The following is a 16,082-nucleotide window of genomic DNA, read 5'->3' as shown; positions in this document are numbered from 1 at the left end:
TAGAGAAATGCAAAAACACTGTCATTTATTCATCACCACCAGAAGTGCTCATTCAGCAATGGTGTGTTTCATCAGTAATCACAGCTGTTATTACACCATCAAGTCCTGTAAAATAATTTTTTTGTAACGCAAAGATGATCTTTTTCCCCCCCTTGCATGTAAGTTGTCTCACGGCTTTCTAGAAATGTGAAAATTTTTCTACACCTGCTACTAGCTGGGTTATAATACATAAATACTTAAGCATATTTAATGAAACCCTGCAAAGTTTTACCCTCATACTATGAACATTTTTATGGTTATGGGCTTTCGAAATGCTTAATTTTCTCAGCATTTTATACTCTAATTATTTCTTCATGCTGGAAGACAGAAATGATCTTAAACACACATTTGAGCTCAAATAAAAAGTGTAGCTAGTCCTTGTTTCTGTGACTTTATATAATGGACAATAAAACTGGTGCAGTCTTGCTACCGAAACTATACATTCTGCACACAAACAAGACTTGAGTGGATATAAAATTGGACTGGTTGCAATTTTTAAAACACAGATTACATGTACTTTTCAGACTTCAACATTTCTGTGTCTCCTCTGCAACATTTGGGCCTCAAACATATACTTCGAGGGCCTGTAATTTAATTTAAACTTTAGGACTTAGCTTTGACAGACTCCAATACTACTGACAACATTTTGTTTAATTTAGGAAGTGGTTTTGAGGTTGTACTTTCTGTTGTACAGCTGGATATAAAATTGATCTGGTTGCAGTTTTTAAAACACAGCTTAAATGTACTTTTCAGACTTCAAAATTTCATGTAGCTAGTTCCTGTACTTGTGTCTCCTCAGCCACATTTGGGCCCCAGACATATACTTCGAGGGCTTGTAACTCAAAACGTTCATACTCTCGGTGCAAGGCTTTATTAAATACACTAAAGTTACTGCACAAAAATAGCAGCTGATTCAAAGAATGCTGAGGTGGAAACGTTCAGTTTTGACCACTTTGATTACTCAGCTTTGACTGACTTAAATAATATTGAAAACATTTAGTTTCATTTAGGAAGTGGTTTAGACGTTGTACTTTTTGTTCTACAGCTATTGAGTTTTGCAATGAATCTCTCAGCCAGTAGTGGGCAGACCCATCAACATGAGAAAACACGTGAATGACTGACTCAGTGAAATCAAGACCCAGAGAAATTAACCAACTATATTTAGACAAAATATAGTTGGTATATACAAAATATACAAAAACAGCAGGCAATTTTAAATCCAGTTTAACATCTTCACATTATTCTCCAGTATATTTTAATACACATTGTAACAGTGCTGCCCTCTAACGTAATAACCAGCTTATAGAGAGGCAGGGCAGTTGTGCAACAGTGATGCAAAACAAAACTCAAAGCACTTTGGTGTAACATTTCAATGTGTTTTTATATTTTGCCAGCATTAGAGGCAGCGTAGTAGAAACTGTAAGAGCTTGAGTAGTGTTTCATTGTTTCTACCATAGATTTTACCAGTGCACAGTTAATAACTGTCTTTACAAAAATAGTAGCTTATCTTTATGATGTGAGATTTGTGTGTGAGCATATAATATGCTTGCGTAAATCAGTAAAGAAAATGTAAATTCACATTAATGTTATAGATATTCACCTGTGATTTAAAAAAAAAAGGTGTTAAACAGCAAATTCAATTAGAACCCTGTGGCTGCTACTATATCAGACAGAGTCTGTGTAGCCAGTGTACGCAGTGCAAACGTGGGCACAGATGGTAAGATGAGCAGAAACAGCTGGTGCTGTGGTGTTTGAAGTCCATAGCTTTTGCATTCCTCTGTAACTAGATAACATTGTTGGGGCTGGTGGGAGAATCCAAGAGGAAAGTCTTCAGTGTTGCTTCTTTGAGCCTTTTCTTCTGTGGAGACACATAAAGGCTCTTCCTGGGTGAAGTACCGTGATGTGCTGAAGATATAAAAGAGTTTCAGCAGCTCCCAGCAGCGGGCTCTGGAGAGTAATGGATCATCGTAATGGTAATTGGAAGTCCGTACACAGGAGACTGCGCGACGTGTTTCACGGTTGATGAGAAGAAGTGCCAGCACATCAGGCCGAACGGATACAGACCCTGGTAGGCAGCGTTCTCCAACAGCCAGGCACTCTCTCAGGGTCTCGACCAAAGGAGACCAGAAACGACCCACCAGCCCAGTCTCAGCTCCATGCAGGGATGGGGTTGGACCGCACAGCACACATACGTCTGCTCCGGGCAGCAGCTGGAAGCGGAGAAGACGGTGGGCTACAGTGGGGCTGCCATGAGGAAGGAAAATTGGGTAATCACAAGAAGCAGATCCAGAGGCTGAGTGTGAGCGTATCAAAGCAGAAAGCAGGACAACTTCCTGCGGAGCGAGGCGCCACCACTTTTCAGTTGCTGTAGCGATTCGCCCATGAACAACGAGGCAACCAAACTCGCTTTCTGCAGCCTGAGCAAAACCATCCACTGCCTCCTGAAAAAGAGCAGGATTTGGGGGCACCAGTGAATCAGCACAATGTGTAAGGTTTCCCAGAATACCCTCCTGCTTGTCCTCCAGTAGCTCATCAATAAGACTGAAGCAGGACCTGAGTTCCCTTTTAAGCCTCTCAACATTCCGGACATTAACCAGCTCATCCAGCCCTAACACCAGCACCATGCAGCCCCACACATTCTCCAGGAGGCGTTGTAGACGGGCCTCCTCCTCTTTGCTGCTGCCCACTCCGCCATCTCCACCTCCACTCACAGCGATGAGTATCACACTGTCCTGGAAAAGTCTCCACACCACCTTCCCTCCACCTTGCGTCTCAGAGCAGGTCAACACTACCCCCTGACCACCTCCGAACATGTGAACACCATTTAGAGAGCCTATGACAGAGAAGGGCAGCTGTTTGGAGGCTCCTCTTGTGAAAAGAGGGACCCCGCTGCTGGCTGTGAGGCAAAGAAGCTGTGTAGCGCCATCCTGGAGCATCATCGTGGCAGTAGTGATTTAAGGTTATGCATACGCTCAACAATCTAGCTATTCAGCTGCATGAGATTACTGAGCCAGCTAACTAACGGGTTTAAATGAGCTGATTGTATAATGACAATGACCGAGTAAAGTTGCATCAGCTAGGGTGAGCCGTTAGCATCACGTAATCCATTTTCTTCCAGCTCACTGAACCGGCCACGAACAATGAGACAAGCTATCAAGCAGCAAATCTAGCTACTATACCCGGATATATTCTGCCGGCTAGCTTTGTCAGCTAACTGTAGTTAATATGTCAGGTTAACAAAAGCAGTTACCGTCGTTTCCACAGTAACGCTGTCCCATGATTCATTCTTCACACTGATGAGAGCGGTTTCATTCGGCTGGTCGAGCTGCAGTTACGACTTAACAGCTCTGATGTAACCGCTCAAGGAGATGGACATGGAGACCGACCTGGGTTCAGTGCCCGCGTACATGGAACGACTCTCAACACGGGTGTGATTTCCGTACGTTCACATCTCGCGAGAGTTCAACCAACTGCTCACCAACAGTCGCGAGCAGATAAGATGCCCAGTTCATCATTTTCCCAGAACATTGTTATACAAAATGCTGTACAGTTTGTACAAAGGCAAGCTGCAAATCAACAGAGCAGACTAAAGAGTGTCCTTCTGTATATAAATATAATAAAAATGTGAATAGAGAATAGAGAACATGTCTCAACTCTGTATATTTTTATATATTTTATTTATTGCTTACTCTATTTAATTTGTAAAATATGTGTGTACACACACACACACACACACACACACACACACACACACACACACACACACACACACACACACACACACAGAAAAATATTTAGTATACACATCCAGGAATGCATATACTATTATATATTGTACATATATTTATTAGTTTCAGATGTAGCCATTCTTGTATTTTGCTTGTTTACATTATTGTATTTTGCACAACTCTGTTGCTTGTGAAGCTCGCACACAAGAATTTCACTCACATGTGCTGTACCAATGTACCTGCACATGTGATGTGACAATAAAAGTGATTTGATTTGATTTGAGAAGGTAATTTCTTTGTATTGCTTTTGTTTGGGGTGGTCCTGGGATAGTAACCAGGTTTTAAATCAAAGATGAGATGCAATTTTATCATCAATAATTGCTGTAATTCAATAATATTAACTTTTAAAATAAAGAGGACTCCTGTTACTAACCCATACAATGGAATTATATAGATATATAGATATATACACACACACACACACATATACATGCTTTTGCAAACAATGCATCTGGGACTTCAGTTTTTATGGAAGAGGATTAGGGCAACTGGAGAAAAAAAGATTGGGCACGTCTTTTTCCTTTTCTTTTCTGGAATTCTGAGAAAAAAGCCAGAATTTAATCTCAGAATTTGGGAGGGGGAGACATGTCCTTTTTTTCCCCAGTGGCCCTAATCCTCTTCCATAGTTTTTCCACCTACTGTTCACAGAAGAAATGGTCTCAATAGAAGCGCAGCCATCATTGCCACTGTTAGATTTTGTTCCACCATGTTAGTACTATATGGAAACCATCCGATGGGTAACAACTTAATTTTTTATCATGACAGGGATCTGCCAATACAGTCAAAGCATAGTTGGATAGAAAAATACAGTGGGCCACCTTCAGTCGTGGATTGACCTCCCCAGAGCCCAGGTCTCAACAATATTGAATCAGTGTGGGAACAACTTGACAGAACAGAACGCAGCAAACATCCAAACAGCTTTGATTGTCATTCAAGAAGCCAGGAGAACTATTCCTGAAGACTCCTTAAAGAAATTACTGGAAAGCTTGTCTCAGAGTTCAGGTTTTGAAGAGTCATCACACCAAATATTGACTTTCAAACCCTTTAGACGTGGACAAACCATTTTTGCTTATAGATTATATTTCCACGTATTTCAATACTGTTCAGACTGGATTTCCATGTGTGCTTACATACATTTCAATAAAGTGCTGGTCTCCTTTCCCATTTCCAGATCCCAAGATATGGCAGCAGACTTTTTGCAGTATGTCATACCATAAAATTCCTATAATATACATTTCCTGTCAAGTTCTTCCACATCCTGTATCATAAATGTAGTTGACTATATTACTCTAAGTTGACTCAGGTAACTGTGTTATTATTGTGCTTTTAGATATAACTGCTGCCTTTGATACAGTGGATCATAAAATTTCTATTTCTCATTTAGAGCGGTTGGTGGGTGTTAGCGGTACTGCACTGCAGTGGTTCAGATCTTATTTGGCAGAGGAAACTTTCTCTGTGAAACTTGGTGAGTTTGTATCCTCTGTTGCTTCTCTTCAATGTGGAGTCCTACAGGGTTCAGGTTGAGGCCTTCTTTTCTCCCTATATCTGCTACCCCTTGGGTCTAATTTCAGAGTCCCTGAACTACTGAGCTACTACAGCCTGCCTGCTCCCTTAGGTCCTCCAATCAGCAGCTCCTTAAGGTGCCGAAACTAGGCGTAAATTTAGAGGTGACCGTGCGTTTGCTATAGCGGCTCCAAAGTTGTGGAATGATCTGGCCTTGCAGGTTAAGCAGACCTCTTCTCTTTCTGAGTTTAAAACTCAGAAAACATTTATTTGCTGAAGCCTTTAGCACTTTTTAAGAAGTTGACTGTTTTTTTCCCCTAATTCTCTATTCATGTTTTCATTTATTTTCTGCTTATGCTATTTGTATATGTACACCACTTTGTGGACCCTGGTTTATTTTAAAGTGCTTTATTTATAAAGGTGGTATGGTACAGTAAGTTGAATACAGGAAACAAATCCTGTCAAATTTAATGCACTATAAACTCTGTGTATGCACATTTAAATATCACAGTTTGGAGTCCCGATCATGACCTGGGACACTGCAAAAAAAGAATAAAATAAAAATAAAAAACAGCATGAAAATATAGAGTTGCTATAAATTTTACACTGTGCCCATTTTAATTTTGGCTCAAGAAACAGATCGAAGTACTTCACCCATCACCAATTTCATGTATAATGCAGCATAATTTGACCCAAACTCTTCCTTTGGTCCATTTAATGATTCATACACAAGCTGTTTCCATAACTGTTGCCTCCAAGGCTACATGAAAGTAATTTCCCTCATATTAGCTGAATTTGACAATAATATGGAACTATATCAATTTGCTGAATTCTGATTTTGTTTTAAACAAGAAAAAGATAATGGCAATAACTTGAGTAGTAAAGAATATTTTATTCATTAAATACAAAAAAGTTGAGAACAGTGATGACTAAAATAGAATAGAAAAGGCACAATAATTGAGTCAAAAATCACACTGTGCCGTGGAAAATAATACCGTCTCCTGTCTTCTACCTTATCTAAAAATAGCCAGTCTTCTTCCTGTTTTAAATCCATCGAGTTCTACTTTTGAGATTTCCCGTGGCAGTATAATGGCTTGGCATAAGGAGCAGTGCTGAGGTCAATTTTTCCCTGTAGCATCAAAATGAAGGCCTACAGAACAAGAGGAAGGGAAAAAAGAAAAGATGATCATTTTAAATGGTTAAACAGCTCAGGATGAGAAGATTTTATTCAGACTATTTTTACTGATTTACAATGCAACAGTATTTGTATAAACTGAAACAAAGTTTCATAGTATTAAAAAAAAGCAACTCTTTTAGTATCCACCTGCAGGTCACACAAGCGTTACATCAATTTATTAGAAAATACTGTCAATGTTACTGTCAAGTCTGAGAGGTTTTTCAATTCAAGAAAGAAATCTGAATACACAGTAAAGACGGCATGTGTAGCGCAGCAACAGAACATGTATGTGCATATTCAAAAGTGTGGCTGGCTTACCAATGGACACAGAGGTTTCACAAGAAGGAGCAGACCTTCTGTGGCCTGAAAGGGTTGGTGCTGGATGACACACCGGTGAGCAAGGGGTCTTGGAGAGCATTCTGTATGCAAAACTGTTGTAGATCTGCAGCTGCCTGAGAAACCTGGTGAAGACAAGAAAAAGTCACTTAGAGCAGGTGCATCCCAATATTTTTGAATGACTGCTCAGTCACCTGTATGATGCTTTTTGTAGCTGGGAAGAATGGAAAATGGACTGGATCTTCTATAGTGCTTTTCTACTCTACCTGAGCAGTAAAAGTGCTTTATATAACATGGCTCATTCAGCCATTATTGGAAGGTTTATCAAACATCGGGGTTAGCATCTTGCCCAAGAATGTTTGCCATACAGACTGGAGGACCTAGGGGCTGAACCACCAATCTTCCGATTGGCAGATGACCTGCTCTACCAGCCACCCCTGAAGATGCAGACCTGAACAGGGCTAATAATACTCCACTGCACAACTGAAGGAAACTGTAGAATGCACTTTTTAAGCCCGACCAATATCAGAGATGAAGCCTTGGTATCCAATTTTGCTTGTGGTACAACTGGAAATGCAAGAATTCTTTTAAAATAGACGCTCTTCATTTACATGGAACTGTAAACAAGGCACATCTTCTCCAACCATGACTGAATCCAGTCTTTTAGGTTGTTTGAATGTCGTTATAGACAGTATTTGGAAAAAACGTTCAGTGTTTGAATTTGCAGAAGTAGCTAATAAAAACGATCATTCTCATTATTCATCAATCATGTGCTTATGTCAAGTTACCTATTCAAATCTTATAACATAATTAGTAACATAAAATGTGAATTCAAAAAGGAATGCCCACTACACTTAGTTTACAAAAATTAAAACAAAATAATACATCCGTCTCATACATGGCGTTTCCCTGGTCTGTAAGTTTAAGAAATTTACCATCTAGTACCTTACTTTGAATAATTATTTTGTCAAGTAAAACCATTAGCTACACTTGGGGGGGGGGGGCTATTGCGAAGCTAGAGTTTTAACATTTGATCTTAAATCGCTTCGTTAAATTCGTAACCAACTACAGCTATCTTGTCGTCATCTTATGTTGCTCGGGCGTTGTTTTATGATTACAAGCAGCGCGAAACTTCAACACTTCCCCCTCGGTACAAACAACGCCCTGCTTCACAGATACTCTCGGCCAAATTAGCATCACGGTGCTAGCATCCAGCAACAGCTAGCGCTGTTCGCAGATTTTTCCATTAATTGTCAGGGGAAAAAAAGTCACTTTTACTTACCTTAACTCTGTTTATGCTCGCCTCAAAACGAAGCTGCTGTACCACCTTTTTCATGGTCACCAGGTTGGATGAACCCGACATTTTTATGCCTTTTCTGTGATTGAAATAAAACGCTGGGCGGAGGGAAACACGTCTACGCTGGTTGCTGCTGAGACAAAAGCAAAGATGACGATATCCGGATTCCGGTTGTTCACACTTAATTGCAACTCCCGATTCAATCCACCAGGGGGCGACAAATGAAAGGGAAACTTATTTCATTATATTAAAAAACATCTTTATTGTTATTACTTCTTGAGAGCAGATCTAATCGATCTAATGTTAATGCAATACATACTTCAAGTCATAATTTATACTTATAGATTATGTAAACATAAAAGGTAATTTCAGTACAATCAACAGGTAGAAAAGAATTTCTGGCTACAACACACTCTTATCATTGCTTGGTACCCTTCCTTGAAACAGCTTAAAATCTGAATTGTCAGTAAAGAAATGAGCTATGGCAGACTTAAAGTGCTTTCTTGTGTGATCAAGCTTTGGTGAATTGTCTGTGCACATCCATTGAAAAATGATTGCTCAGAGCTGATGGATTTCAGCCACAGATTGAAACTAAACTTTGTTGCAGAGATAAAAACAAAAAAGGCACTTAAAAGTTCTTTAATTGAGGCTGTTCTCATCTTCACCCATAGAGAAAATACTCAAGTCACTGCATCGACCTCCGTTTTTTGCCTTGACCCGATTATCTCCATCTTCAATGGTGCTACACTCTTGCCAGAGTCCTCGATTTGAATGTCTGGAGGAACTAAAAAGAGAAAAATATATACAATAAGTAAGAGTCTCTTATCCTCACTGATTCATGCATCTGTTGTTAAGACATTCACATTTAATATCGTGCAGAGCATTTCACTGCATGAATGAAATGCAGTCCCTGAAAACAGTTATCTAGTAACTCACTAATACCTGCTTTCTGGTATTAAGCGGAGTGTCCGGTAAAGTTCAGGAGTTGATGGCACAGCAGCACTTTGTGAAGATCTGGGAGTGGAGAACGTCGTGTAGGTAGATGATTTGGCCAGCTGAGCTTTCACTGAAGACCTGATCTCTGGCTCACTTCCTGCAATACAGACCGTGTTTTAAGGACAACAGTTTTCTGGTAATGCATTAGGTGTTCATATGCAGTATTAGAAAATGATTATTTGTTAGTCTTTCTCTTACACCAAGTTTTTGTAGCTTTCACACTGATGTCCCCAAGCAGATGGTACTGAATAAACAAGAATGACTTGGCGATGTGATATTGTGGAGCTGTGCAATGATTTGGATAGCTCATAAATTGTATTCACAATAGAACATAGGAAACAGATCCAGTGTTTAAACTGAGGGGGGGGAAATATTGGTTCATTTTAAATTTGATGGGAGTGACACATTTCATAGCTCAGACAGAGGCCACAACAGATTGGAACAGTAGGTGGTACTAAAGAACAGCAGGAGGAACATTTCGCAAGTAAATCGGTTAGTTAGTAACAGAAATATGATGGAGTGCATTTAAAAAAAAGAAAAGGAAAAGTGCATCTTAGAGAGGCTGAGTTTCTAGAAAGGAAAGATGGAAATGGGTTCACAAAATTCAGAATAGTGTTCCTTAAAATAACATTGCAAAGACCATGAATATGTCATCATCTACAGTAAATGAGATTGAAAGGATTGGAGGAATCTGGGGAAATCTCTGTGTGCTAGGGACAAGGCTGAAAACACTGGATGTCTGATCTTTGGGTTCTCAGGCAGCACTGCATGAAAATCAGATACGATTCTGTCATGGAAGTAACGACACGGGCTCAGGAAAACTTCCAGAAATCTCTCATGGTTTGCTGTGCCTCCCACAAATACAGGTGGAAGCTCCATCATGTAAAGAAGAGACCATATCTGCACACGATCGAGAAATGCTGACATCTTCTATGGATTAAAACGCTTTTAAATGGACTGTGGCAAAGCGGAAAACTGTTCTCTTGTAAGATTTTATGGACGATTGATAGAAAGAAGAGGGGATGCTGCTCAGTGGTAAACTGTTAATGGCATCGAATTTCAAAATGAGTGAATATTTTTCTTACAATTGTCCATTTTAAAACATTTGATGCGTTCTGTGTCGTTGTTTCTACCCTGAATAAAAATCTGGAATTAAAAATAAATAAATAAAATAAATTCTTTGCATTTACACAGCATCCCAACTTTTTCAGAAATGGGGTTGCAATTGTGCCCAATTTTAGTAAGTAAAACATTTAACCACTGAGAGGCTATGTCATTCAACCACCCACTCCAGAAAGCACCTTAATTTAAATTGCACCAACTTACTAACTGATAAGGCACTGTGACCATCTGATGAGGAGCATCTCCTTCGGTCTGTAAAGGGAGTCAAATTCAAAAACTGATTCTTGAGCCATGAAGCGCGATCCTCTTCAAAGGCCTTTTTCTGTCGAAATAAAAAAACGATTCCAAAGAAATAAATGCACCACCATCACAATGTGTGCTCAATTTAACTACGGGACCAAATCAGAAGCCTTCAGTACCTCTCGGCCCAGACGAATAGCAGCCTCGGTGAAGTTCTTTCTCTCCCTCTCGAAGTTTCTCTTTTGTTCTTCAAAGAGCCTCCATTCCTCTTTGAGACGCTCCTTCTCCTCCAGTGTGTAGCAGTCATTAAGGAGAGCGGCAGTCTCATCGTCAAACGAGGTGTTGAGTTGTTGCTGCAAAAGCAGGAGTGGTTATTCCTTTGATAGCACATTATTTCTTAATGTTCCTAAATCATTTTTGATACTGACTAACAGGCCAGAAACATCCTCGTGGGGACATCCCATTGACATAATGCTTTCCCTAGCCGCTTACCCTAACCCTTAGCCTAAACCTAACCATAACCCAATTGTAACCTTGACAGTAAAACCATATTTTAAGTGTGAAAAATGCCTCCAACCCTGTGGGGACCTGGATTTTGGTCCCCACCAAGATAGTAAGAACCCGTGCACACACATGTCCCCCCCCTTTGTAAACACACTGACTGCCTCTCATCAGATGCTGACCTGAAGTAGCTGCTGTTGTGCATGAATGAACTCTTTGCACTGCTGGACTTCACACCTCATCCTCTCCATCTCATCCTCGTGGGTTTCCAGAGGTATCATCTCTTTATTTGACTCCAGCTGATTCTGCACTTGAGAGACTTGACAAACAAAAACCAAATGGATAAGCTGATAATTTTGGTTTCTTTCCAGGCATGACACATTCAGCTACATAAGAAAGGTTTTGCAGATGAAAAATGTTTAAAGTTGTGCCATTATGTCTACGCCGAATCTACCTTGGCTGTCTAATTTCTCCACATGGTTCCTCAGCTTCCTCCACTGCTGACGGATGCTGTTTGTTAGCTGCTCCCTGGCATGTTCACAGGACTGATCCAGAGTTTCTCTGCTGGTGTCTCCCGTTTTCTCCTCCCCATCTGAATCATGATGCTGCAAATCAGCCAAAACAATATAGTGGGCTTAAAAGGAGGAAATCAGGAGATCTGAACTTCAGACATGTCATTTCTAATACTCTGGTAAACATTTATGGACCAGTTTTAGTGCTCTTTGTATTTTGAAAGTATCTCTATGCAAAAAACAAACAAAAGCAACAATTTAATATGGTAACAAGACTAAAGAATTGTACCACTTTCGCTTACAGGTATGATCTATTGGTGTATTGGCTGAGTCCATTTGTCAAGGTTGCGTAAGACAACGTATTGGTCTGCTTTGTTAAATATTCTACTTCAACACCAAGTAACACCACAAGATGGCGTCTCATTCCTTGTTGTTGCCCAGATACTCTCAGGGATTCTCGTCACTACCACATGTGTGTACGTATGTAGGAACATATTTTCTATGGCGATATTGTATCGATACAGTGACACCAAATATTGACATTTTAAATAAATGAAAATGCTATGAATAAGGGGGCTCATCTCAACTTATACGAGGTAACCTTTCTACAAACAGTTGCAGTCTGACTTGATTGACTGAAATCACTCTAGGAGAGACGGCATTTATTTGAAAACCTTCAAATAAATGCCGTCTAATTTCTAAATGCAGACTAACTGCTACCTTGTTTCCATCAATTTGAATGAGGCTTTGTCAGTGAGCACAACTCGAGAGAATTTGACTCAACCAGCTGCCAATGGAAATGTAATAGTTAAATGTGACTTTCTATAGACAGGATTAGAAGTGATATTTTTGACAATCACAGTTAGTTTCTGTCTCATCAGGAACTTATTGCATGTGATTACCAACTTGACCCTATCCGACTGCAGACTGATAGCAACATACAGTATAGCGTTAAAAAAATAAAATAAAAATTCACAATAATATTGTGATAATATCATATTGATTCCCACCTCTAATGATCTAAAGTAATTTACAACAAAGCCCTGAACAGCTTCATGATTCACCATCTGGATGGTTTCCTGTCCATAAGAGAACCATCAATCTTTTCAAACCCATCTACCAGAGGGGTGTGTGTGTGTGTGTGTGTGTGTGTCTCTCTCAAATACCTGCTCCAGGCTGTCATCAGCAGTGGCTCCTCGGCCAGAAGAACTGCGTGGACTCAGGATATGAATCATCTCCTTCTTCATCTGCTGGAGGACTTTCTTAAGCTCAGCGTTCTCCAGCATCAAAGACTTCTGACTTGCCTCGTAGTCACTGAGCAAAGACTTGTACATCTCACCCTCGTGGCTGCAGAAATCAATGACATATCAGTTTATGCAAATAATACTACACATTTTTCAGTTTACATGGTTAAATGAATTTCACTTTCAAAATACCTGGCTGTCGCTTTTGCAGTCTTCCAGTGACCCCTTTTCCCATCTGACCGTCCCAAGGAATTCAGTACATCGATAGCTATTTGAGGAAAAACAGAAAATCCAACAGAACTGACACAAAATTATGCAAATCATTGTTTGTTTAAGTTAAGCACATTTACCTAGTTTCTTATCCTTTCTGTCAACCAGCAGCTGGCTGAGGCGCTCTCTGAGCTTTGCAGCTTCTCTCTCTTTTCTTTTGGCATCATGACTGTACTGAGAGGCACGGCTAGCAATGATACTTTGGAGCTTCTGGACCTGTCCAGAAATAATTGATTATTTACAAGCTGTCAGGTTTTTGCATCCTGAAATAACTAGTATTAGTAACAAAACCACAGTGTAAGAAGAAGCTTTACCTCATCCTTTTCTGTTTTTAAGCAGCTCTGCAAAGTCTTAATTTTCAGTTGCAGCTGCCTCTCCATTTCATGCAGACCAGATTTCTCCCTTATTGACAGTTCCAACTGATCCTGGAAGGAAACACATGATACATGACGTAACTGTTATGTGCCGTCTGAAGATTTTCTATAAATCAAATTAAATAATCTAATAAACTAAAAAAAATACACTACAAATAAATAATAATCAAATGAAATTCTATGTGAATCAAATGACCTTTATTTTTTCTAGCAGCATGTTTAGAAAAAAACAAAACAAACAAAAAAAACAAAACAGAGGGACTATGCATCACAACCAGATACCATCAAAGTGACAGAAAGCACGTCAAGACCTCCCAGCACACAGCTCTAAAAGGTCCGTCTTTGCTTGACTGACAATGTTCAGTGGGGATATTCACAGTGTTTACACACTACCGTGTTTTCATATCTCTAAGAGGTGAAAAATGTGACACTGCATTACTCCACCTTTACTCCAAGACATCTGTACGCAGATTATAGCACGAAGAAATAAAATGTTGGCTCCACAGAGAAACGAAAGAGACACTTTCTCTCTTGGAAGTACATTAAAAGAAAGATCAGCGGTTATACATGCCTTGAGTCTGGTATTGCTCGTCTGCATAAGCTCCATGGTGCTGGATTTCTTTAGCTGCTCTTTCTCAAGCCCTTCTACAGTGCTCATAGTTCGCCTGTGAATCTGTAGCAGCTCATACATGGCATTCAGAGCCGGTACTGCATTCAGGCCAGTCCCCTCTGGTGAGGTGGCCTCAATATACGTAGAGGAGAGGCCCAGTGAGGCGAGCTCCTGTGGGGGGATGGAAATTAAAAGTATGTCCTTGTCTAGGGGTTATCTTTTTGGAGACAATAAAACGTTTGCATATAAACCAAACACTTCAAGTAGTAATAATAACAATCATAATAACAATCATAATAATAATAATAATAATAATAATAATAATAATAATAATAATAATAATCATAATCATCCTAGGGCCTTCCATACCTGATTGATGTATGAAATGCACTGAAGAATGTTATCCTCTGTGCAAAAGGCACTTATTACACTGTAGAAGCTTTTTGCCAAGGGAAACGAGTACGATGACACAAAGTTGTTCTGTCTCGAGGGTGACATCGTAACATGTGATATGCTGGATATCTCATAGTTTTCTGTAAACACAGAACAAAGAAAGGGAAAAATATTGAAACTGTGGAAACATTACATCTACTGCTCTCTTCCTCTAAAGAGAGGCTTGAATTAGGTTGCAGATGAGAAATGAGAACAAAAATGTGGGTCACCTCTAAAGAGTCCCCCTCCAAAAAAAAAAAAAAAAAAAAAAAGCTAATGGGACTTGCTATTCTTGAAGTGCTCTATCAAATGCATCGTTTTAGCACACACACACACACACACACACACACACACACACACACACACACACACACAAAAGTTACCCATTGATGCCTCAGTTGTCCACCACTCTCCCATGTCACCAACACATCAGGACACGAGGTCATAAGTTGTCACCAGGGAGATGGATTAAGCAGCCGGGGGTTGTGAATCAGAGGACAGCACTGGAACAGAGCGCTGCAACAGAGCATCAAGTCATGAGACAGACCAGCAACAGATAATCTGAGCCGAAGCTTCATCCTTACAGGATTAACTGTCAGATGTGTGCCGGTTTGGAGGGGGATTCGAATGGGTTTTAGGAGGGTGCTCCTATTGGTTACTGGCATCCAAACTGCTGGGCTGTAAGATGATCTGAGCCTCAAACCAAAGGATTACAGAGATAAAAATAAGAGAATCCATTACAGAGAGTAAATCTGGCAGACTCATTTGTTCTACGCGTTTGTTTTTTAACTTTAATCACTGACATGCTCGGTGAAACAGGCTGAACCACACACTAAACTAAAGGGGCCACTCCCACAGCCTTAATGCCGTGACTTGCATTCAGGTACAGTTTCATTGTGTTGATGAATAAAAAGAAAAAACGGTGCACTGAAAAGCTGGGGCGTGTAAAAACGGTTGGACGCAACCACCAATCATGGGAAATGCCTGCTGCCTCACAAGCCAACTCTTCCCAGTTTATCTAATGAAGCAGAGAGCTTACACAGCTTTTATCTAGAAATACATACACTGAGGAGGCGATAAAGTCAGACGTGCTACGACGTGACGCACTCAATGCTTAACGTCAGGAGCTGCTTAAACGTACGTAGTCCAGCAAACATGCTTGCTTACTTTGCTGTGTCGTTTGCTAGACCTCTACATGGCTATAGAGAAATACCTTAGAAGCTTAACGCTGCTAAGCATAAATAACGTTCACACATGCCGTGTCTCCCCCGTGATGTTAGTTAGCCAACAGGATAATTAATAGCCATGCTAACATGACAACACTACAAAGATACTCACTCAAGGGCGTGAAACGGGTCAACTAAATCCAACAGTTTAGCTCCGTGCTGCTGCTGGCACGGTTAATACACTCCTTCCCTGAAAACACCTCCAACTCCAGTGTAGACTCCAGTCAACATCCTGTCAACAGCGGCAATAAGTATCAAAACTCCCGACACAGCCCAGAAAATACCTCCACAGGTTAATGGGCAGACTCTGGCTGCTGCGGCGTTTGTATTTTTTTTTTTTTTGAAGTCTATTCCTCCGCTGTCGTCCAATCAAACTGCATTGTTATTGGTGGCACCGTTGTTAGGCAACCAGTAT

General features: G+C 40.2%; 4 protein-coding genes and 1 long non-coding RNA gene across 6 annotated transcripts in view; 1 reads left to right on the top strand and 4 right to left on the bottom strand.

Annotated features, from left to right (window-relative positions):
• The window catches only part of gpt (glutamic--pyruvic transaminase), a 17,523-nt gene extending 14,065 nt beyond the window's left edge, over positions 1 to 3,458 (bottom strand). Inside the window, exon 1 of one of the 2 annotated variants that reach the window (XM_004542884.6) lies at positions 3,290 to 3,458. In XM_004542884.6, the coding sequence (XP_004542941.1) occupies positions 3,290 to 3,324 (35 nt within the window). In that variant the 5' untranslated portion in view covers positions 3,325 to 3,458. The remainder of the gene's footprint in view (positions 1 to 3,289) is intronic. The other variant, XM_076876515.1, reaches the window with a different exon arrangement.
• LOC105940745 (uncharacterized) overlaps positions 1 to 12,086 on the top strand; it is a 13,881-nt gene extending 1,795 nt beyond the window's left edge. Inside the window, exons 2-5 of the long non-coding RNA XR_001167408.3 lie at positions 4,999 to 5,028; positions 5,212 to 5,292; positions 11,174 to 11,690; positions 11,816 to 12,086. This is a non-coding gene — a long non-coding RNA (uncharacterized LOC105940745). The remainder of the gene's footprint in view (positions 1 to 4,998; positions 5,029 to 5,211; positions 5,293 to 11,173; positions 11,691 to 11,815) is intronic.
• fuz (fuzzy planar cell polarity protein) lies at positions 9 to 3,283 on the bottom strand. The gene has a single exon (XM_076876517.1). It carries the CDS (start codon positions 2,976 to 2,978, stop codon positions 1,680 to 1,682), a length of 1,299 nt encoding a protein of 432 aa, XP_076732632.1. The 5' UTR covers positions 2,979 to 3,283; the 3' UTR covers positions 9 to 1,679.
• On the bottom strand, positions 6,203 to 8,298 carry gng5 (guanine nucleotide binding protein (G protein), gamma 5). The gene is made up of 3 exons (XM_004542886.4): positions 8,126 to 8,298; positions 6,826 to 6,968; positions 6,203 to 6,480 (listed from the first exon to the last, which is right to left on the bottom strand). The coding sequence occupies exons 1-2, from the start codon at positions 8,204 to 8,206 to the stop codon at positions 6,843 to 6,845; spliced, it is 207 nt and encodes a 68-aa protein (XP_004542943.1). The 5' UTR covers positions 8,207 to 8,298; the 3' UTR covers positions 6,203 to 6,480; positions 6,826 to 6,842.
• On the bottom strand, positions 8,765 to 16,082 carry ssx2ipa (synovial sarcoma, X breakpoint 2 interacting protein a). Its single transcript, XM_004542887.3, has 14 exons — positions 15,780 to 16,082; positions 14,825 to 14,957; positions 14,379 to 14,542; positions 13,971 to 14,180; positions 13,340 to 13,450; positions 13,106 to 13,241; positions 12,948 to 13,023; positions 12,678 to 12,858; positions 11,454 to 11,604; positions 11,182 to 11,318; positions 10,678 to 10,851; positions 10,463 to 10,580; positions 9,083 to 9,233; positions 8,765 to 8,924 (listed from the first exon to the last, which is right to left on the bottom strand). The coding sequence occupies exons 2-14, from the start codon at positions 14,856 to 14,858 to the stop codon at positions 8,780 to 8,782; spliced, it is 1,788 nt and encodes a 595-aa protein (XP_004542944.1). The 5' UTR covers positions 14,859 to 14,957; positions 15,780 to 16,082; the 3' UTR covers positions 8,765 to 8,779.

Source organism: Maylandia zebra, linkage group LG18 (assembly GCF_041146795.1).
Source record: "Maylandia zebra isolate NMK-2024a linkage group LG18, Mzebra_GT3a, whole genome shotgun sequence".
Taxonomy (NCBI): Eukaryota; Metazoa; Chordata; class Actinopteri; order Cichliformes; family Cichlidae; genus Maylandia; species Maylandia zebra.
This window is presented reverse-complemented; position numbering and strand designations above follow the sequence as displayed.

Bases quoted from the DNA above. Each gene is read 5' to 3' on its own strand.
- gng5 (XM_004542886.4), bottom strand. From the start codon at position 8,206: ATGTCGGGTTCATCCAACCTGGTGACCATGAAAAAGGTGGTACAGCAG. The intron at 6,969-8,125 runs GTAAGTAAAAGT...TGTCTTCACCAG, and splicing joins CGAGCATAAACAGAGTTAAG to GTTTCTCAGGCAGCTGCAGA.
- fuz (XM_076876517.1), bottom strand. From the start codon at position 2,978: ATGATGCTCCAGGATGGCGCTACACAGCTTCTTTGCCTCACAGCCAGC.
- ssx2ipa (XM_004542887.3), bottom strand. From the start codon at position 14,858: ATGGGAGAGTGGTGGACAACTGAGGCATCAATGG. The intron at 11,319-11,453 runs GTAGATTCGGCG...TTGTTTGTCAAG, and splicing joins GGAGAAATTAGACAGCCAAG to TCTCTCAAGTGCAGAATCAG. The intron at 9,234-10,462 runs GTAAGTTGGTGC...TCTGTATTGCAG, and splicing joins TCACAGTGCCTTATCAGTTA to GAAGTGAGCCAGAGATCAGG.